The following is a 22353-nucleotide window of genomic DNA, read 5'->3' on the forward strand; positions in this document are numbered from 1 at the left end:
ACTGCATCGAGAACCGACAAGCAGCCATCGGCTACAACTCGGGTGTGTGGCAAGTACTTCCGCGAGGAAAATTTCTGCTACAGCGTCGGGGCTGCGTTGTTTGGTGAGTAGCAGAAAGCGCGCACTGAGAAGCTCGCCCGCACGCGCTGCCCGGCTAATGTCATGAATGTTTGGTCTATGAACTTGTTGATGCTAGATACTGGCAAGTTCACTGGAATGGAAAGGGTAAGAAACACATTTAAAAAAGGTATGACATATACTTATGTTTGTGTTAGCGTGAGACACTGAATGTACTGGATTATAAGAAAAAGAAGCAGCGGGAAATTGCTCGCTGAGAAGACCGATAAACATACAGTGCGACGCAACTTGAGAAATAATGATATTGAAACGTCCAAGAATTTTGAAAAAAAAAAATAAAAAAGACCGTATCGTCGCGATGGTACATCAGAAGTCGCCACCACGGTGCGAAAACGCGCTCGCAGCGAAAGCGAAACATGTATGTGCGCCGACATGCATGCAGACGCGCAGTCGGTCGCTGCGAACCCGTGCGATCGCTGCATTGAGGCTTCATTCTTTTATGCTTCATTTGGTTATACAGACAGCCCACTGTAAGAACATATTTCGCATAGTTTGCACTCAGCGAATGCCTACCTTTCAGGCAATTAGCCGGTTCGCGGGATCCATAGCGGAGACCACGCGCAGAGGCGTTCACTGTATACGTATTCGGTAAGGAGATCGCGCTTGTAAACTATTCTGTGTTTTATGTTTGCCCAAGATTATTATTTTGACCGTAAGAGATTTCCCTCGTTTGCAGAGTACTTACGGAAATATCCAGGAGGGCTCCCGCGAGGTGTTTTTATTTAGCGCCGACAGCCAAACCTATGAGGAGCTCGCCGCGTTATCTCTCATACTATACGCAGGCGACATAAAGCCAACAGACAATGATACCAAGGAAAGCATCGGGGAAATAAAGTGTAGTTGAAAATGGAATGTAGAAAATAATGAAGAAAAGGGAAACGAAAGTGGACGAAAAGATAACTTGTCGCCGGCGGGAGCCGAACCCGCCGGCGACAAGTTATCTTTTCGTCCACTTTCATTTCCCTTTTCTTCATTATTTTCTACATTCCATTTTCAACTACACTTTATTTCCCCGATGCTTTCCTTGGTATCATTGTCTGTTGGCTTTGTGTGGTTATGATTAACAAAATCGAGCCCCTCGGTTCACCTTCTTCTTTCGTATACGCAAGTAAGTAAGTAAGCGAGTGGTCCTGATCCCTTTTGACGCAGGGCAGGCGTTTGTCAAACGCCACAGGATATGTAGAAAAACAAGAAAGGAAATAAAGTGAGGCGTATAAAGTAAAGAGAGGAAGCGAGGCGCTTCCGACAGATGGCGACTCCGTAAGTCCTCGCCCCCAATATAGCGAGGCAAAGGAGGCATTGGCGAGGCAAACAGCGCACAATAACGCTATGCGGTGAGAGAGAGAGAGAGAGATAAAGACTTTATTTACTATAATGAAATACCACGGATAGACCTCCAGTCGCTTCATGGAAAAATACAACTGTACGAGTTACTGTTATTGGAACAAGTTCAAGAGAACCAGGGTGTACGGTTTTTTTATTAGTATCTGCGATATAAAACAAAGATACAGCGAAGCTAAGGAAAGCAGAGGGGAAATTAACTTTGTATTTAATTGAAGTGTAGAATTCGTAAGGGAGGCTAAAGTGGAAGAAAAGACAACTTCAAGTGAATAACAATCCCCCCTGTGGGTACGAGCCATGGTTTGAGACAGCAACAACAACAACTGGGACTTTTCCCAGTATTTCTTGGCTTCATCTTCTGTCTGCCTCATATGGTTGTTGCAAATGGGTATCTTATTATCTGTAGAAAAGCCGCATATCTGCTGGTACCACATTTCCGCTAGTAAGCGAGGCCGTCGCAACTGCGCCTAGCAACAATGTGGCGCGTGGTTTTGGGTGCCGCCATCGTCGTGCCGATTGTGTACCGGTCAGTGTGCTATTTGTGTTGATTTCCTCGATTTACTCCCCGCGTTTTCATGTCACTGTCGCCCGCATATTAAGGAGTGTCAGAGACATCCTTATCTACAGAAAAATGCAGCGCTTGCAGCCGACAATCACGTTCGTGCAAGCTTACGGCATGCCGCGGTGGTGGTTGTGTCGGAAGCTGCAGACAGCTGCCGGGCGAATGACCGTAGCGATGTCGCAACACCTCGCTCGCAGTAAACATTTGTCGTCTTGCGAAGTCGGTCTCTGTAAAACACAATCTCTGGCATGCGCAACTCTTGCATCCGTCAGCGTTCCCACTTTCTCGGTTTGTAGGTCTTTTGTGACGCATCGGATCATGGAAGGTGCGACCATTCACTCCCTGCAGACGGACCCCAAAGTGGTAGCGGAGAGAGGTGAGTTTCAGGTGCTCAGGTAAGCACCTTTATATGTTGTCGCTTCCTGCGTAATTTTGACGTTGCAAGCTTTTAAACAGCAGGATCATCGGTGCTATCGAGAACGATAACGCCCTGTGTATTGGTTTCGGACCTGTAAGACGCTAGGCGGGCGTGCAGAACCTTGGAAGAAATTGCGACTAGAATGCGCAAGATAAATACGGCGAAAGCTAGTGCCATGTAAAAAAGGAAAAAAAAAAAGAAGAGAAATAGAAGTTTTGAAGGCCCGTCGTCATTAAACGGACGTCTTCAAAACCCCAGGGGACGTTTGAGCGCATGAACGCACTAGTTGCCGTAGTCAGCTGATGTGTTTGGCTAGTGACGTCACTGAGCCACAGCCGTCCAGCAACAAAGTGCTTTGGAATCCATGACGTTACACTGATTTAATTGGCGCTTGAGTTTGGTTGAGAGGCTAGAAAGCCTACGTAGCTTTGGTGTGAAATTCAAATAATGGAACTTTGATCTTCCTTTACCTTTGCCGCTCGACTAATAAACCTACACTACCGCGAAATTAACGAATGTGTAATTTTTAAATAATACTTTATCCATGTAAACTGATTTGATGTTTCTCCTTAGTATCCCTGTAAGTGGGCAATATAATATGCACTTTTGGCACACTGACTGCACCTTACTGCACACTACTGCTCTTGTTTACAGAGAAGTTCTTGTCTCTCCCACTTGCTGAGAAGCGGGCATCGTACAAGTGCGGTAGCAAGTTTGTCATCATTGAAGACGTCGATGACTGGCCAGCATACAGTGCTGCCAAAAACATCTCGGGAGGTGGTATGAACATGTTTAAAGTTTTCATTCCTTTAATTGTTTTTTCACCACTCACTCTGCTTGATTGCACAGTAAATGTTTGGACAATGAAACTTATTTTGCTTCACCAAAACATCCACCTTATGGACACTGCAGGATGCCATGATTACTCCTCACGGTGGCTCTGCGACTATGGCAGTCTGTTGCGAGCATTAGGTCGTAGGTTAGATCCCCACCCATGGGGACCACATTCCAATGAGTCCAGAATACAGAAATGCTTTTGTACTGAGATTGTACTTTTGTACGGCCAATGACACTGGCGCCCGCTCACACTCAAACCGAGGACGTATTCTTGGAGGGTCACTTTCGGAGATAATCGCTTTCACTGTGCGGTCATTAGCTAGTTGAGTAAAACCGGTTGAGCTGATTGGCTGGTTGAGCAAAACTACTTGAATCATACAGCCTGCCATGTGCTGCATCCTGTGAAAAAGTGATAGTATAACCGAAAGTAATTATCATAAAATAGATCTATTGGCGTCCACTAGCACTTGCTGCCGCTCCGCTCGCTCATATGTGCTGCTGACGTCCACTTGCTCTCGTCAAGAGTCACTGACGTTTCATACCCATGTCCACGTACACTCACTGTGAGAGACGTTCGTTTATATTCACATATACCAACAACTCGCCGCTGTGTGCACACGTGTTCATTCAAACTCACCCACGCTCACTCCCATTTGTACTCACGCCCACTCATACCCTTTATCACTTACTGATGCTCTATTTCTTGCTTGTGAAATGAGTGTAAGGGTGAGTCATTATACTCGTTGAGTGAGTGTAGCAATGTATGCTTCTGCCTAAACACTTAGGAACGGAAGAATCGTTTTACGTGGCATGCGTCAAATTTGATTAAGATTGTTGCATTTTTAAAGAAAACTTTTTATTGAGTGACTGCAGGAAGCAGATTTTTAAATAATTAGGTTATCATTTATTTATTTTTTCAAAAATTGTTCAAAATTGAAAAAAATTCTGAAGGACCAAGTTTGAGCTCTGTGACTCAGCAATAAAAAGTTATTCCTTATTTTTGTAAACTCCACTTATTTAATGTGTAAAGTGGATGAAATTGATGTTTTACGAACCGCTCTTAATATACCACTAATTTATGAGCAGGTCTTTTGCAAAACCCTCGCAAATATCGTAAGAATCTCATGTAACCTGTAAATTCGGATATCAAGTTTGTCTGCTTCTGATGCACTAACAGGTGCAGTTTACAGGACAGCGATAGCCGCTTTTGGTGCATGGTTACGGATTATTTAACTTCGTGCCTCATTTTTTTTTTTGTGCAGATTTTCAGCAACTTTTGCAAAAAGTATGAGGTCCCAAATCAAAATTCTGCACCCTATAGCTGCTAGAATTTGACTTTCTCTCTGAAATGCAACACATTTTATGCAAATTGACCAGCAGTTTCTGCGTTTTAGATGAATATGAATGAATAATGAATCGAAGAAGTGTAGATGGCTGCAAGCTCAAGCTCCCTAAATCCCACAATCTGATTTGAGCTTGTTGAACAGTAGTTGTAGAGCGGTATTTTGCAATCTTGCTTTATTTGTGTATAAGCCCCCCTGCCGTGTTCCTACAGGCTCTGGAAAATATAAGGTTCGCCCTGACCTCAACTCCAAAGTTTCCCTATTTGTCGGTGACATCACAGCGCTGGAAATCGATGCCATCGTGAATGCTGCAAACAACCGTCTTCTTGGAGGAGGTGGCGGTGAGTGTGGCTTAGCACAAATACATGCTATCGCATTCTGGTGATGACAACAAAGGAGCACTGACATGACAATCTCAATGTTTTTTTAAGGTGAAGAAGAAGAATGTAAACTTTATTTTCAAATCAATGAGATTCAAGTCCAGCATCCTTTAGTGGGTCCGGGCACCCGCCGCAAACCCTCCCGTACTTTCCTGACCGTGGCTGCTGCTGCGGTCTTGATGAATAGCTCCCACATTGAAAAAAAAAAAAAATCAAATTTGTATCATTTGATTAACTGCTTCAAGAAACCTTCGCTTCACATCGATTTGTGTGTGCATAATTTATTTTTTATAATGGAAGGTTAAAATCCTCGGAACCCTAGATCCCAGAGCACCCTAGATAACTTACTAAAAATAATGGTTTCACGAAACGGTTTTGTTAACCAGGAGGCGGAAGCATTGTGATGTCGTGATAGATTGGCTTGCTTCGTTCCTGCGATCGCTGCAGTTGCCACCTGCGAGCACAGGCAAGAAAAATGCGTGTAGCACTTGTGCTTTTTTTTTTTTTTTTGCCGCAACGTTATTATACCTATGCTTACTGTTATGGCTGTCGACAATGTCGATGATGCTAGGCCCAGCATTTCAAGACGAACGTTAGCTTTAAATTTAAATATCTTGTGTTTCCCAACCTCCGTAGTACAAGCGAAATCACGATAATTCAACATTTCTAACTTCGAATTGACGGATAACTTGAACTGCTCTGTTGGTCCCAGCAAAGTCCTATGTACTTTAATAGAGAAAAACTCCCTCAAATTTGAACTCCAAATACCGCTCAATGGTTATTTCAGACAAGATTTGTCACACCCATTGACCGCTTTTCGGACAAACCTGAGCCAAAGGCGAGAGTTCTATGCATCGCTAGTTACGTGATGTCCTGTGTGTGTCATAATAATGACAATTAAAAAGGCGCCATAGCAAGGAGAGTGGTGCGCTCCCTTCTTTCCCATCTCGCTTAAAACAAGCATGAAGGAGCCTCCAGTGCGGCATGTCATTGCGCGCTGATGGAGGAATGATAAGACTTCTTCAATGTGAGTTCAGTGATGGTTTTGGTATTGCGTGCTGTACCACACGATTGATCAGGCACTATATTTAAAGGGGCTCTCCTCAGTTCAAACTCTGTTTTATTCGAATAAATTTCCGGTCCCCCTTGGCGTTTGAATTAAAACGAGATTCTACGGCACGTACTAAAGTGTAATCCTTTTGTGTGCAAGTAATGTGTGGTAGAGTTTATACGGGCTTTGAAAATGTGCCTTTGATCTTGCCTTCACGAAGATATTCATTCCATTACACTCTCTCTTATCTCCTTCAGGTGCCCATTAATTGTCTGTATTGAAAATCTAGTTTCATCACATTTGCTGCATATTTAAAATCACCAAAAGCATTCGGGTGCTGAGGGGATTAGGAATTTTCAATTCTTCAGTGAGTTTAGTCATGTCATGTTCATAGAATGTGGGCTCTATGTGAGAACTTTCTTCAGGAAAGTCAGACCTGAGAACATCTACTAGTATTATATCTAGCACACACGGAAACCACCTGTCTATCCAGTAACAATAAAAAAATATATATATGCCTGATGTAAAGCATTATGAAAAACACTGAAGGAAGTGAACTCTCTACATCATAGCATACTGAAACCGAGAGCAAACAGCCACCCATCTACATACCAACTCGTTTTACTCAAACACATTATTAAAACTTGAAGCACAGGTATAACAAGAAGTGTGTCAGTGTGTCTGCAATGCGTTTTAAATACTATTGTTATTTTCATCGGTGCTTTTGCTCTTTATGCACTATGTTTTCATTCAGAATTCTGCATGCAGTGCCTAAAAGGATTATGCTTAGTAGGCAACGCTGCAGCAGCTACTCAAGTTTTGCGGTCATAGAAGTTTCGCTCCACGCGTTTTGCAGTGTAGTTGTTTATCTGCTACACTCTCTGCAGAATAACTACTTAATATATTACAACTGCAACCTTGTGGATGTACAGTTATCTCAAACTGTGTATTAGTATTTGTACACCTTTTTGCTTCCAGCATGCAATATGTGCGTTTTGGTCACAAGCACTAGCGGCGCACTCCAGTCGCTGGTTACAAAAGCTGGTCACTCACCTTTGTTCAGTAGTATAACTATAAGTGCAGATCTGTGACCCCTTCTGTGTAATATTTGCATCATTTTTTGCAACATATAGGTATTAGACCTAATGTCGCATCGTGTCACATGACGCGTACCTATATATCTTTCGTATGTGACACACTATTTTTTCGTCGTGAGTGCCAGCAATGAGAAAAGTCTCTCAAGCCTTCGCAGCATTGTCTGCTATATATGAAATGGAGTACAGAGTCTGTTGGGACGTTTTCTTTGCATCTTCACGATGCCGCACTTTGCAGCTTCTCTATTAAAGAACTCCTCCCCAGGCCCCGTTGGAAACTTTGGTTACACACTGGAAGCTGTAAAACACCGCCTAAAGAGCATTTCACCTGAATAATTTTTCAGGTTGGTTCATTATGAGAGGAGATAGAAGAAATTAGCTGTCCTGTTATCGTGCCGACAGGAGGCGAGTGTCACTGCCCACGGAGACACTCTGTCCCTCTGCCTAACGTAGTGTTCCCAAGCAGTGTTTCTTCCCTGCCTCCTTTTCTTTCTTTTCCTTTTTTTTTTTTTCCTGTGTTAAACTTTCCGCATTAGATAATTACTCATGGTGAGTGACGAAACACGCACTGCAAAGAGGCATTTGTGTGTGTGACAGTGACTCTCTGGCTAGAAGCTGGCTTCCTCGAGAGGGAAGGCACACAATGTTTGGTTTCAAATTTCAGCCGTAATACTTTGCAGACACAATAGTCAGCATCGTAATACTTTGCAGTCACGAAAGTCAGCGCGTCATGTATACGCTATGCTTGTTTGCTTAAAACGGCCAAGCCTGGTAAGGGGCCCTTAATTACAACACTGCCACTTCAGAAAGTGTCTTCTTCCTTCAGTGGATGGTGCCATCCACAGTGCCGCAGGACCCAAGCTCAAGGAAGAGTGCGCCACGTTGAACGGTTGCCCGACCGGTGAGGCCAAGATCACCGGTGGCTACAAGCTGCCCGCCAAGTGTAAGTGTGAGGTCAAGCAGTGCACACTAGCCTTAGAGTGACCTTCATTTTTTTCTCGTTAACCTTGAAATAAAAAAAACGTGCTTACAGGTGCTTTGCTCTTGCTAAAATTTTGCAGAAATATTACCTTTTATGGTCCAGATCATGAAATATAACACTTAGTACTGTGAGGATGTTTACTCGATTCTAACGTGCACCTTTTTGATGAAAAAATTTACTTAAATTTGACATGCATGTTAGAATCCAAATACTAAATGAAAACTGCAACAAGTGGTTTCCAAATCCCACCCCCTATCTCAAATCTCCAACTTTGAATCCATGCTTAGCCATACTAAAAGTGCTGCAAGTTTGTCATCATTGGCGATCGCCTGCAGCTAGTGTCCAAATCACATCTCCAGCGACCTCCAACTTTTGAATTCTTCTTTTCCCACGAGAGAAAAATGACCTATTTCTCTCTCTTACCATGAAAATCTGGTGGGGGAACAACGAAGGTGGCTGTATGCTTCACTTTTACGATGGAGGACATTGTGTTTTCCATTTCTGGCCATGAAAAATGTCACACGTGTTAAAATCAGGTGCATGTCTAAATCGAGTAAATATGTAGTTCGCTTTGTTTGTCTAGGTGAAAATGCAAATTTGCCTTTGCCTCTCGTCATAAGTGCCATCCAAAACATGGTAGCTATGACTTCACCTGGTCACATCCATCGTGTGTTTTACAGCAAAGCATGGCATTCGAAATTGGAATCCATTACTCGATTGCATATGCAATGTTGACTTCATCAAGTGCGAGAATGAAGGCAGACACATTTTTTTTTGTTAGAAGCTAGGCAAATAACAATGCTATGTGTTATACTGAATGATCAAAACCATAAGATGTGAACTTGTTGTAGAGTTTGAGCAAGAACAAAGCAGCGGTAAATGCAAAATTTTTCTTAGAAAGTTTTTAAGGATAATGCATCAGGTCACTTAATTTCACTGTGAGTAGCTGCCTCAGAGAGTTAGTTGGCTTTCTCTCAATAATTTTAAATGCTCAGAAGAAAAGCTTTTTTTTCCCTCTCATCTTGTGCTTATGGTGCAAAATGGGAAATTGCGAGAGCAATTAGAATATTTCAAAAAGTGATTTGTTCATTTTCTCAAGATTGCAGGTACGAAGTAATGCATGTTTTTGTGGATGATCATGAAGATAAGAAAAGATAAAATGACGAAATTAGATAAAATGTTATAAATTATGAAGAAAATGAAGTTACTACTGATGAAGAATACTCAGAAGATGGGGCAATGTATTTGGCCTATTCCACGGAATGTGCTTGCACAGAGAGCTTACTTGAAGTCAGTTACTATATACTAGTTGAACCTTGTTATAGTGAAGACAGATGTATGAAATTAGCCAAACCTCTGTTTAACAAAACCCAATTTCACGAAGTTTCTGATTTAACGAATCACACTCGACAGAAGTTCACAGAACCTATTGCATTAGTAGCAGTAAGCATTAATACATTGAATGTACAGACGTGAGCAGCCTTGTCTAGAACGCAGGAACGGCGGCTTCCGTGGCTCTCTGGAGCCAGCCAGTGACGTCTAATGCTGGCTGCTGGGTCCGACATCTAACGGTAGGTGCTGGACACGTTTGGGCCGAGCAACTACCGTTAGATGTCGCTGGCTGGCTCCGGAGAGCCCAGGAAGCCGCCTTTCCCGCGTTCTAGACAAGGCTGCTCACGTCTGTACAATGAAGATACAACTTGTGCTACAAGCATGCTCATTATTTGAACATGCACACACAAAACAAACAGAAGGATCACCTGGCACAAAATACACAACAGCATCAGTGAAAGAGTAAACTTACAAGAATGCCATCAAGCAGCGAGGGGAAAAAAAAGAAAGAAAAACAGATGATTCATTGTTGATGACAGTCAAAAGTTTAAAATGAGCCTATGCTATTATGAAATTTATGCGTGCACTATTTCAGAAAAATGAAAAATAAAACAAAGATACCCTAGTTTTAGTTGAGAAATAATTGTTAAAGTGATAGCAAAATTTAATGGGATATTGCTCAGACATGATGTAACCGAGAAATCACTCCATAAACGGATAGCACACGGTAGAGCCCCTGAGTTAAAAGCAATAGTACTTCCATAGATGCGCTCGTGAAGCTGATGTTATTGTTTAATCTGCATGGTGACCGATTGGATGGCTTAAAATCTTAAAAAACTTAAGTAACGGCACCGGAATAAAAGCTGTCGATTGGTCGATCGACAAGGGGCTCGCCCATTGTTGAACCACTGATCCTTCTGTGATCGCTTCTGCAATTGCTTTTATGACAACTGAGTGTATACTTTACCTTATTATTGTTATATTTTCTTCTTCCCGTAGATGTCATTCACACAGTCGGTCCTGTTGGCGAGAATGAGGCCAAGCTGCACAGCTGCTACCTCACTTGCCTCGAAACCCTCAAGGCGCACAAGCTGCGGACAGTGGTGAGGATTTGGTGGTAGCAGTTTCTTGGGTGGAGCTAAAGTATCTTCATCACCGTCACGATACTTATGTAAATGCCACTTGCAAGAACATTTCTCTTTGGCTGAACTGTTTAACTACTTCCCTCATGAATCTCCTAATGAAACTGCCTAAAGGCTTCCATGTCACCCTTTTAAATCATCTGTAGACTGTAGCATTGGCAAGAAATGAAACAGTAGCGTTAGCATTAGGTATTTTACTGCATTTTTTTGCATTGTTAGAGTTACCTTAAAGGCCATCTGCAACGAAATTTCATTATGGCTAAATTGGATAACTACTTCCCGCAGGAATCTTCTAATGAAGCTGCCTTAGGGCTTCGAAGTCACCCTTTTATATCAACTGCAGACTGTAGCATTGGCAACGAAAACACTAACGATAGGGAGTGTACTTTACTGCGTATTTTGCATCCGACCTTAAACGCCATCTGCAACAAAATTTTATTTTGGCTAAATTCATTATAGGTGAGTAGTATACATTGAAGGAATCTTGGTAAAGCTGGGAACGAGCGGCAATTGTCCAATTTTATAGCGATAGTTTTTTTTTTCTGTTACTCTTCCATCTGCTTTGCAGTTTGTCAGTTTCTGGCTGTTTACTGCCAACTTGGTGCTGCTGTAGTTGGTGACAACCTAAGAATTACAAAGAAGCTCCACCCACAAAAACTGCAGTGCACCTGCTCTTCACCTCTGAAAGAGAGCTGAACCAGCTGGAGTCCACTCACAGCTTAATGACTTTAGTCGACTAATGTAAATGCTAGGCTAATCAGAAAATAGAAGCTAGTTGTTTCAAGCTAAAATATTTACCTTTGGCTGAGCAGTGACATCAGGATCCCCTATAAAATGTGCCTAGATTTTATAAAGTTTCATCCTAAAACCAGTGACAGAGACCGATCTGTACAGAGAAAGCAGTTGTTTCAAACATGCCAAACCACTTGGCATCAGGTAAATAAGCGAGTCTAATTTGCTGGCGCATCTATGCAAATTTTATTTTAGTTGGGCAGTGTACGTATAACCTTGTAGTTCTTAGGTAGTCTCAAAATGAGAGTACCACCAAACAGGCTTATACGACCCTTATATGCTGACCAAGTATGCCCACCTCTGTTCTGCGTCACAAAAAGAAACCTCCCACATAAATCCTGAACATGTAATGTTGGCTCACAAGACATCTCTAAAGCACACCGATTTGTCAATGGAATGGTGAATTATATTTGACGGACTCTTTGACTTACTTTATTTTCGTTGATTAAGCTACACAGTATGTGCCAGTGGTTGTACAGTTCTTGGACAATAATCCTGAATGAGCATGACCCACTACAATTCCTACACTCATCAAACCAAACCAAACCAGTCTTTGTATAGCATCAAATAGGCATCACCAATATACACAAAGCTTCGCTTTGCACCTGCATGCAATACCAGCAGGGCCGGATTGAAGAGGTGTCGTAAGAAAATTGGACAAAAGAAAAAAAAGAGGAGGCATGGACTTTTTATTCAAGCTATTGTGAAAAACAATAAACCTGTACATACTTAAGTATGTAATACACAAATGTACGAGGGGTGACCCCCGAAATAAATTGGACTACCTTTGTGGAGCTCTTCTTAATTGTATTGCTGTGCTGTCCTGCTAAGTGAGTGTAGGTAGACACTTCACCAGTCAGTACCCAAGCCGACATTACCGTAAAAAAATCTTACAGCTTCATTGTGCTAATTTTACCAACTGATCCCGCGCTACACTTGCGAAATCGCCACGTCTGTTAGTAACAGACGACAAACTTCTTTAAGATTTTGCTCTGTCCTTGAAAAAAGAAACAATCAAAGAAACAATTCAAATGCTTGAAACTACATTTATTGAAGAGACTCAGAACCTTACTTGAGTTTCGTGTGGTTTAGGCGCTTCCAAGAGGAGAAATGTCTGTTAAAGACCATTCTCATTTCGGCCGACTTTCATCCAGTTGTACTTACTACATTGTCAAATAGGTTTGATAAAGAATCAACGAGTTTGCTCCCGAATAAAAGATCAGTTGACAGTCAGCGCATCTCTCATGTACTTTCCTTGTCCTTCGTCCAACTGTGAGCGCTGCACAAACTTCAACATGAATCAGTGAGAGTCGTTGCTACACAACTGACTAGATTTCAGAAGCTGCTGGCATGAGTTGAAGCTCTTGTGGGTGGATTTTAAATTTTTTTTGTGCGGAATTAGGCATTAGATGCATTTTCACAATGTTTGTACCCCACCGGTTCAGAGAGGACAAAAAGCAATACAAAGGATTTGAAAAAAAATTGCATCAGAACTGACTTGAACGGCATTGCCCAGCATTCCCCACGCACCCTATTTGTCAGATCGAGCTCCATGCGAAAAGCTTAATTAAGAAAGGAGATTTGCCACTGTGCACAAGGTGAAGGTGACTTCGCAGGAGCCACTAATACCACTAAGCTTGAGGAGCTCCATAGTTGCTTCGAGCAGTGGGGAGAGAAGGTTGGACAAGTATATTGACTCCATTTGAGAATATTTGATGGAACCCAAGTCCTTTTCGTCTTCAGTGAAACCATGTTTTTGTTTCTCTTTTGAAGAATGTCTGGCAATTTTGTGTGTGTGTGTGTCCCTTCATATGTGTATATGTGTGCATTGATAGGTAACATGATATAGTGAGGCATGCTTACAAAGATATCGCTAACAAATATATCAACCTAATGTTGGTTCTTCCGGTTATAGTGAGGGATGCTTACAAAGCTATCGCTTACAAAGATATTCTGCCTTTTTTTTTTTTAGCAGCCTTTAAACAGCACATAAGCAGATGACGTGTGCACCTGGTGGTTAGTGTATGTGATGTCAATCGCAGCACGCTGCCTCTGAGATTTTTCAGCACGCCATGGTCAGCCTTGGCAACACCTAATCTCTGAGGCCATGCAAGGGAGCCGCACATTCTGACTCATGCATGGCTTCCGGTGACCAATAATGGCGGCAATTTTTTTTTAAAGGTCAGGTGTCAAGCACATCTACTTTTGCAAGCTCTTTGCAATGTATCCAATCATATTTCAAATGCAAAATTTTGCATGAAGGCTGCCTTATATCTACGCTAACTGAAACGAGGCTTTTGCATACACTGTCAAAAATGTTGTAGCACGTGGCTTTTAATGCTGTTTAGTTACCTACAGGGCCACTAAAGGCAAATGATATGACTAGTCCTACTGTACATAGTGCAAAAGAAAAAAATGAATGCGCACCAACTAGCCCAATTCATAGCTCTTCTAAATGACTAGTTGCAGCTCTTCTAAATGACTAGTTGCAGTTACACACTAAGGTCCTGAAAGTCAACTCATTTTACAGCAAAGCTGTTAAGGGCTCAGTCTTCGACGGTCGCGTCCGGATGTAGAAAAAAACTCTCATTGGCCATATGCTGTATGTGCGAGTGAAAGCGCGCGAGGGACCCGCGCTTTCACGGGGAGCGAATGCACGGCAGAGAGCAAACGCCACTTCTGTCGCGGGAAAGGCCAGTGGGGGGGACTGGAGGGAGGGAGGGAGCGAGGCGACGTTTAGCTGCGGCACCAAATGCGTATCTTACGACTGGGCACAAGGGTAACTGGCGACTCAATCTCCCATGCAAAAGGAGGACAGTGGGAAGGCAGTGCGGGAGAGAGGGGTTGCGGCTTCTGCTCTTTGAGCAACTTGTACTTTGCGCAGCCCCGGGCGGTCGTGCGCACCATATCTTGAAAGCGATCTACAACACGGCTCCTACCTTTGTATGCGCTGTGCTTTCGCTGCACAGCTTCCGTTAAAGTGATAGACTGCATGAACCTTCGCTCACTGCTGCTGGCCCGCTTGCTCACGCCAGCGTTTTGACAGCGGCTGTATGTGGTCACACAAACAACGCGCAGAACTGTTGTCGACGGCGGCGGCGTTTTGCCCGCTTTCAAACCGAACACACGTGGCATTGGTGACGTGTTCATGAAGAACCTGTCAACCTTTGCCTTACACCGCCACCCTATGGCGGTGTACCGTAGCGACCATAAGGCAATGGTCCCTGTGGTCACTAAATAAATGAAAACCACCGGATCATATATATTTCTCATTATTTAATAGTTAAAATAACAAATTACACCATCGCATCTTAATAGTCATAATTGGAAATACATAATTTCCACCATAGTACAGCTTCGCTGGTCTTCTATCTCCACCCCAGTGGAAGGGCTGACAGTTTTTTGCTCTGCACCGCAAGAATCCGTGGTCACTGAGAAAATTTTAGTTTCAAAATTTCAAATAGCAAGTTGCATGAAAACCATGGATCACTTGAGATGGTACATCATAAGAATTGTTTACTTTGCTTGAAATATCAGAGGCCATGCTCAGCCAAGCATCATTCAGAGGGCTGCACAGAGAGAGCGCCACACACCTTTCTACAGCTATCGCTTATAGTGTGCTGTGAAAAGAAAGCATGAACCAGTTCTATAGAAAAAATATAAAATTGTTTAAATCGCATTTTGTTTCACCTTGAAATGCACTGTAATTATCTTTTCGTTATGACTGGTCGAGTATCGTTTGCCTGTTACAAACAGGATAGACATCATCAGGATACTGTACCATACTTCCACAGTGGTCGCTTATGCAATTGCCTTGCCAACTGCAGCATAATTTTTTAACGCATAAAAGGCCTAATTTCTGATAGTCTAGTATCAGAGTAGCCTCTGTGCAAAATTTTATGTGTGCCACACAGGTGTGAAAAGCAGCATTAAATCTTCAATGCTTTAATTCTTCAATCCCCCAATGAAATGAAGCTGCTGCCGTATGTGCACATTTTTTGTCATTTGCCACGGTGTTGATGATGAGAACTGTCCTCTGAAACAAGCAGTTTTTGAGTGTTAAACTAAAAATATACATGTGTCTACAGCTGGAAACGACTGTTTCAGTGTAATAATATGTGAATTATACAGCTGGTGGGGTGAGCCTGGCTTTGTTGTTTATTCACCACCGTCCATCCAAAGTCGAGAAGAAAAATTGGTGCCAGCCATATTGAGGGTGACACAGCGTCAACCTAATGAGCATGGCTGTTGACAGCAGCATTTGCATGCCTCGTCACTGGTTCAGAATCTAGCTGGCAATAGCAGGAAATCTGTGCTAGATGTGTCATCGTGAGTATGCATTTCCTAGTGGAATGAGTTGTAGCGAACACATTCAATTACTAATGACATTAAGGCAAATCACATTAAGTTTCCCATGCGACACCACTTGAACGGCTGTAAACTTTATGGCATTAGCTATTTAATGGCGTTTTCAGTGCCGTGCGGCACGGATATAACGCTTGAAATGCGAGTGGACGCATCACAAAAACATTTGCAAGAGTGGAAGTTTTTGTCCACCGTCATTTCAAAAGAACCGGCGCATCATCTGCTGGCGCAGATGCCAGAACACGAAGAACCAGTGCCCACTTGTTTGTCCAGGCGTGACGGTCTATTCAGGATAGCCTACGTGTTGCTGTTCAGGGCATGACCTCCGAGACTCGGAAATCCTGCACGCGGTGCCCAATCTCAGAGGCTGTGCTATTGGACCACCACCAGGTGCCTGCATTGTGTGCTAAGATGCCATTTAGTGGTTGGCTAATTTAAGAATGAGGTGTTTACCCGCCCTGCGTCTTCTCTAAGACTGCAAGAGTACTATGCACTACTGAATTACGACCAATTTAGGCAGAGTAAAATTTTGTTGTAGTTGGGCTCTTTAATGCTTTGAACAATTTGGTGCTCTGACTGTCACTATAGCTTGACTTATCATAATTTTGTATCACTAGTGTAGCTACATGGATATTGTATTAACTTTATGTTAATTGAGAGAGTTAGTGAATAGGTGATGCGTCCACAAGCAGCTTGTAAAATATTAGTGGGGCATTCTGCAAAGTTTCTTGCATAATTAGAGAGCTTGAGATTGAAAGTTGGGTAGGTTTCTGCTAAAGGAGGGTTAGGACGTAGTTGTCCATCGGTACATGTTACTTGTCAGTTTCTAAAACTTTTTTGTTGTTTTCTTTTTTTCTCTCTTTCTTTCAGGCATTTCCATGCATCTCAACAGGTGTCTACGGTAAGGGAATTGTTGTATACAAAACTATTCAATCGGTAAATGACCAAGGTTATGAATTTGACCAAGGCAGTAATTTGGACTTTAGATTTATTATACAGGGATCCTTAGTTGTGTAAAAAAGACAAGGACAGACATAAGAGTGTAACTCTGTGTGTTGTTCTTATCAGGACTTGTTGCTGGGCTAGTTGGTTCATCTTATTCCGTAGTGTTTAGACGCAACCAAACGTCTAAACACTACGGAATGTTGTTCTTATGTCTGTCATCTCTTTAATGCTGCTTAAGGCTTGCAGGTTACGAAATTTGGCAGTGGCTGTCCAAAACATGCATGCCATCATTCTGTCCTGCTTTGTTTGTTTCCAGGTTATCCAAACGAGAAAGCAGCTCATGTGGCACTGTCAACGGCACGCGAGTGGCTAGAAGCAGACGAGAATGCTCACAAGGTATGTACTATTTGCTGCACTCAGTGTGTGACTATATTTAGTTGAAGTCTGCAAGGTCCTTGATAATTCAACTTTATAACTTTTTAATTCTGAAATCAAGGTACAGTCACCACTGTTATCAAAGCATGGTAGCTATGACGTGTTTCCTGCTCCCATAGCTTCTGGCGCTTCCATGTCATCGTCATGGATGACCACATGGATAATGGTCCTTCCGTATCTGACGTGGCTAGTGCGTTGACCATCATGAGGGTGTTTGCAGAGAAGTGGGGCCTATTGGAGAAACTGGCTCGCGACCTTGCCGAGGTTGAGGACACTGTCATCGCTGCAAGCCCGCTACGGCGGCAAGTGAAAGTCGCAGATTTTTTGCTGGCTGCTCGCACACAAAACTTGTCTGCGTGTGGGTTTGAGTGAGAATAACACGTTTTTCTGACTGGTCATTCTATAGCCACTCATCTACCATGGTCGGTTAATTAGTACATCGCTCAGTGCGTGCCTGATCCACGTTCTCCACCAACTCCGTGTTAGCAATGTTTTACTGTAATTCATGCACATAAAATACATAATACACAAGATACATGTTAATTTGACACAATTTGGTGCAGGGGCATCAAGTTGTCACATATGGCATTTGTACTGCCATACTTTTGTACTGTCGCTGAGACGAGGAGAGCATGAGATGCACGCATCACTATCTCAGTTGGCAATTGTGAAGCTGTCGGATCGTAGCATTCTCAACAGAGCACTCGGCAATCCCATCTGGTGTGTTTTGCATTGCAGAATTGCAAACATATAGAACTGGCTTTGGGACAGACATGAAAAGCAGCTTTACCACAAGAGCACTTTCTTAGGGCTGCTGTATATACAGGCTGTTTTATTTTTTCGTTAACAGAAGTTTTAAAAAATCGCCCGTGAAATGTAGCACAATTCTACTTGTTGAGCTAGATTACTCTCAGAAGCAGACATTACTTGCACGAAAAACAAAAGGGAATATTTTACTAATCAACAAACTTTTACTGGTAATTAGCTTTTAAACTAATTACACTACGCCACATGTTGCAATTCGCGAGTTGTAGCCGGTGACATTTAAAGTCATATCCACTTCGAACGAATTCTGAGGATGACACCAGTTTTTAGATGTGTGTTCTCGAAGCTTGTGACGAAATGCATTGGTGTTCCAGTAACTTTTAAGCTTCAGTGCATAAAAAGACATTTTAGTAAAAAAGTAAGTGGGAGAACAGTAAATTTTTTTTGGCAAGTTCAACTGCACTTATCCCAGAACTGGTGCTAGTGTCGAAATTCATTTCAAGGGGACATGCCTTTTGAAATCACTGGCTTTAATTCGTGTATTGCATTAGGTGTGCTGAAATGAGTAGTTGAAAAGTTAATTAGCTAAATTTTGTTCATTAGTTAATTAGGCGTAATGATTTTTAATGTATACACCTCCGAGTATTCCAGTTCATTAAGTAGATCTGTGCTAAATGTGTTGGGTGGGTTTCGAAAATTCTGTTAACGTTAAAATAAAATACCCAGTATACAAGTCCCACTGTCGATAAGAGTAATAATACTGTCAGGTCATCGATGAGGTACTAAGCAACTTCTATCTGAAGTCAAGAATCAGCAGAGATTTTTTTTTTTTCTTCGTCGACAATGGAGAATCACCTCTGAGCTGCATTGTCTAGTTTCCTGAGAGGCATCCGGACTAAGCTGGAGATGGAAAGTGGCCACATTAAGAGAAGCCAGACTCATGGCCTTGAGGGGATGGCGGCTGTTTGGAGCACTTCTTTCAAGTGACAACATCAAGTGTTCAGTAGGTGAAAGTGTGACAACCAAGGCCAAGGTTCGCAATCTTGATGGTAGTCATCATGAAAGCTTGGTCTAGGGTACCATTGGCTGCAGCAATAACAAGATACGGCCAGTAAAAGTACAAGAGTGAGAAAAGCAAGTTGGTCTGTTGTCTAGTGCACTGTTAGAGAGCCGGTTAAAGCATTGAGTAATGCGCCTGCTTTTAAAAAACCTGTTCGAATCGCTAACATTCCGTGATGACTGAGTCAACCATACAACAGTTCTTATCGAGAAGTATGTTGAAGGCATCATCAGCTATGCCCTTTAATACATGTCTGACCTTGTGCACGTCTGGCATGTCTTCATCAACTTTGTGATAGGAGGCTTACATATTTCCATGCTGTTCGCGCAATTCTGGTGCCTCACTTTTTTCACAGTCCCGTTGCAATGCATGACCTGGGTCTGACAAATGGTTGGCCAAAGAAATTCTGTAGCTTCTGTTTGCATATGTCCCAATTTTTCAGGTCTTCTTCATATGCATTGAACCAGGCATGTGCTATACCCCTTTGATAGGAGATGATGTTGACGAGCATCATCGTCTCATCCCACCTGGCTGACGGGCTTGTAGAATGCGAGCCAATGTTCTACATCTGTACTGTCTGTGTCGAAGAACGCGAAATGGTCATTGGGATGTGAAAGGATTTCCACTTGTAAAGCCTGCCTGGATCGTTCACCATCTTCAAGCATTGTGATTGGACCAACCTTGTGACTGGACTGGACCAACACATCCAAAGCAGTGATCCAGGACCTGGCTGCTCAGTCGAATCTTGTTATGACACGAAAATACCTTTGTTATATCCAGTATTCATTAAAACATATATTCGTTACATGCACACATCGGCAAGGAACATTTTAGATTTACTCCGTTATGTTCTATAATTCGTTATATATCGAGGTTCGACTGTGGTGGGGTGTATCCAGCACCTCCACCAGATGTGTGGAGTATTTACACAGCAGTACATACCTGGAATGGCCCTTGATTGTTTACACAACACAAAAACACAGGCTTCAGAGCAGCTTGAGCATTCAGTCACATCTGCATTATTTTCGTCATCATCACTCCTTCAAGAGTGTTGTTATGGTCCTTGGTAGCCATGACAGCATAAGCATGTCACGCTTACCTCTATGTTTGGATAGTCGACACTCTGTCCTTTTTTGTTGTTTTTGTTGTAATAGAACCAATGCCTGAATTGTAAAGGTTTGATAGGGTGAGGAATATTGGTGACCATATTTAAAATGTGCTGAATAGGATAGTGGTAAATGGCTTCCAAGTCTGCATTGATCACATGAATACAGCATGAATACAGCAGCTTTTCGAATACAGCATGATAGGAACAGGTGGAAGCCGTGAAAGGGAGAAAAATTTAGTCTGTGCCAAGAGCGTGCGGTGCTTAACAAATCAGTGGAAAGTGCCACTGGATTACACCTTGTAGCGGCAGTAGCTGCTAGATTCTAATTGATTTCTGTTGATTTCTAGAAGCAAGTTAAACTTGTAGTTTGTGAGTCTGTTCATTTCAGACGTATGGCTAGCCAAGCTTGCTGCTTACTGCATAGACACGATTTCTAGGCCGCCTATGGATGGATCAGCACGATCCACGTTGTATTTCAAACTGCTTGAGCTGTAGCCTGTGACTCGGTAGTCTACATTCTGGTGCCTTACTGTTGCACAGTCCTGTTGCAGTGCATGTCATCACGTAATCGTGGGATCACAATTGGTGTTGGAACGCACTTCACTTTTGATACTCAAGTTTCCAGAACACCGTCATTGCACAACATCATTTACTGCTTCTTTACACTACCATTTCATGGAATGAATGGGGCAGTAACCAACAGCCAAATCTGTCAATGCAGTGTACTGTGTATTGACTATGACTGTCATTCAATACCATTGCTAAGCTGCTCAGTGCTCTAGTGTTAGAACTGGGTGGAAGACTTCTACGTATTGCGAGTACCAAATAAAGCAACACTTTATTAAAGTTGCCACATATGGAGAAACACCTTGCTTCAGCGCGGGTGTTTCAATACCCTCTGTTCAGATGGTTTCTGCTCGATACACCTATGTCCAGGCTTTGTGCAATGTAATCCATGTGAACATTTCTTTGGTGGGGATTGCCTCAGTTGTTAATACAGTGGGAGCACTTTTATTTCACATGCAGGTGGTATGATGCATGGTTTTGCACACTCAGCACGCCACCACAGCCCCAACCACAACTTAAAAGGACACTGAATAGAAAAATAATTTAAGGTGCATTAGTAAGGCACCTTTATACAATGCAGGGGTGGAACTCCTGTGCCAATTGTACCATGCTGCTCGAAAACAGCTTTGGCACTGGCAGGCGTCTACAAATCGCTATTGGAAATTCGTGGCCTCTTATGATCACCAGCGTGACACAGTGCAAGGCATTATCTGGTTGATCTCGAAAGTCGCGTAATGTCATGGTCTCCAAGATTAGGCTGGCACGTCTGGGCCGTTCCACCTGTACAGTGAGTGCGTAGTCCGAGTAGTTCCTTCTCCCGCAGTTCACTTCTATTGGCCATGTTACGGTTTTTATATATGGTTTCAATCATACATGGTTTTGATACATAAGCACAAAAGGTTCAACATCTTTAACAAAGGCTGTATAAATGACATGGGTGAGAAAATGTGAGGGAGCCATGGTCCTGAAGTTGCCTAATCGCTGCAAACAGTTCCAAGTACTCATATGTAAGAATAATGAATCTGGTTTGTGGATTCTGTTCGCAGCATGCTGCAACTTGTGATGGCATGGCAGCACATTTATGTGCATGTAAACTCGCTGCCAATTCGAAAGGGAACACTTCATCTGTGTCGAGGCAGTGATTCTTGATACAGTGCAAGTCACAACCTTGCTCACGACTGTTTATTATATTGTTAACCTGTTGAAGAAGCCCACTCATGCAACTTTTTCTCATCACGAGCATACACAAGAAAAATTACTGGCTTTGAACGTAAATTCGGTGTTCCCTTTCATATTGGAGCACCGTGTACATGCACTTACTACTCGTTATGCTAAGAGGATTCTGGTATCTTTGAGCCTGGCTTGTTTCACTTCACCACTGGTGCAAGTCTCATTTTATCTCGGATTACTCCTTCCCTCACACTTTCCATTTACATTCCAGGTGGACAGAATCATCTTTTGCCTGTTCCTGGCAGTGGACGTCAGGTTGTATGAAAAGCTGCTCCCAGAGTACTTTCCTCTGCAAGGGTAGAAGGAGGCTCTTCACTCATCCCACCCCAAACTACTGCCTGCCTTAGATTAATTTTTTTTTTCATTTTATTATCTAAATGCGGATGTAGTCGTGAAAACTTTGGTTGAATAAACTGTGGGGGACGCAGGAACGTCCCTGGATCTAAGCTGCCCTTCAACTTAAGAA

The 22353-nt window shown here is 42.7% G+C and overlaps 1 protein-coding gene across 3 annotated transcripts; it reads left to right on the forward strand.

The window, feature by feature from the left end:
- The first annotated feature begins 1936 nt into the window (after positions 1 to 1936).
- LOC119457823 (macro domain-containing protein CT2219) lies at positions 1937 to 22353 on the forward strand. Of its 3 annotated transcripts, none has more exons than XM_037719567.2 (9): positions 1937 to 2005; positions 2338 to 2417; positions 3114 to 3239; positions 4852 to 4980; positions 7991 to 8107; positions 10478 to 10581; positions 16648 to 16678; positions 17039 to 17118; positions 22099 to 22353. In XM_037719567.2, the coding sequence occupies exons 1-9, from the start codon at positions 1956 to 1958 to the stop codon at positions 22186 to 22188; spliced, it is 807 nt and encodes a 268-aa protein (XP_037575495.1). In that variant the 5' UTR covers positions 1937 to 1955; the 3' UTR covers positions 22189 to 22353. The 3 variants fall into 3 exon arrangements, with proteins under 3 accessions (XP_037575495.1, XP_037575494.1, XP_037575496.1); XM_037719568.2 differs by lacking the exon at positions 1937 to 2005 and adding an exon at positions 2016 to 2237; XM_037719566.2 differs by lacking the exon at positions 1937 to 2005 and having other exon boundaries at positions 2014 to 2417.

This window comes from Dermacentor silvarum, chromosome 7, assembly GCF_013339745.2.
Source record: "Dermacentor silvarum isolate Dsil-2018 chromosome 7, BIME_Dsil_1.4, whole genome shotgun sequence".
NCBI lineage: Eukaryota > Metazoa > Arthropoda > Arachnida > Ixodida > Ixodidae > Dermacentor > Dermacentor silvarum.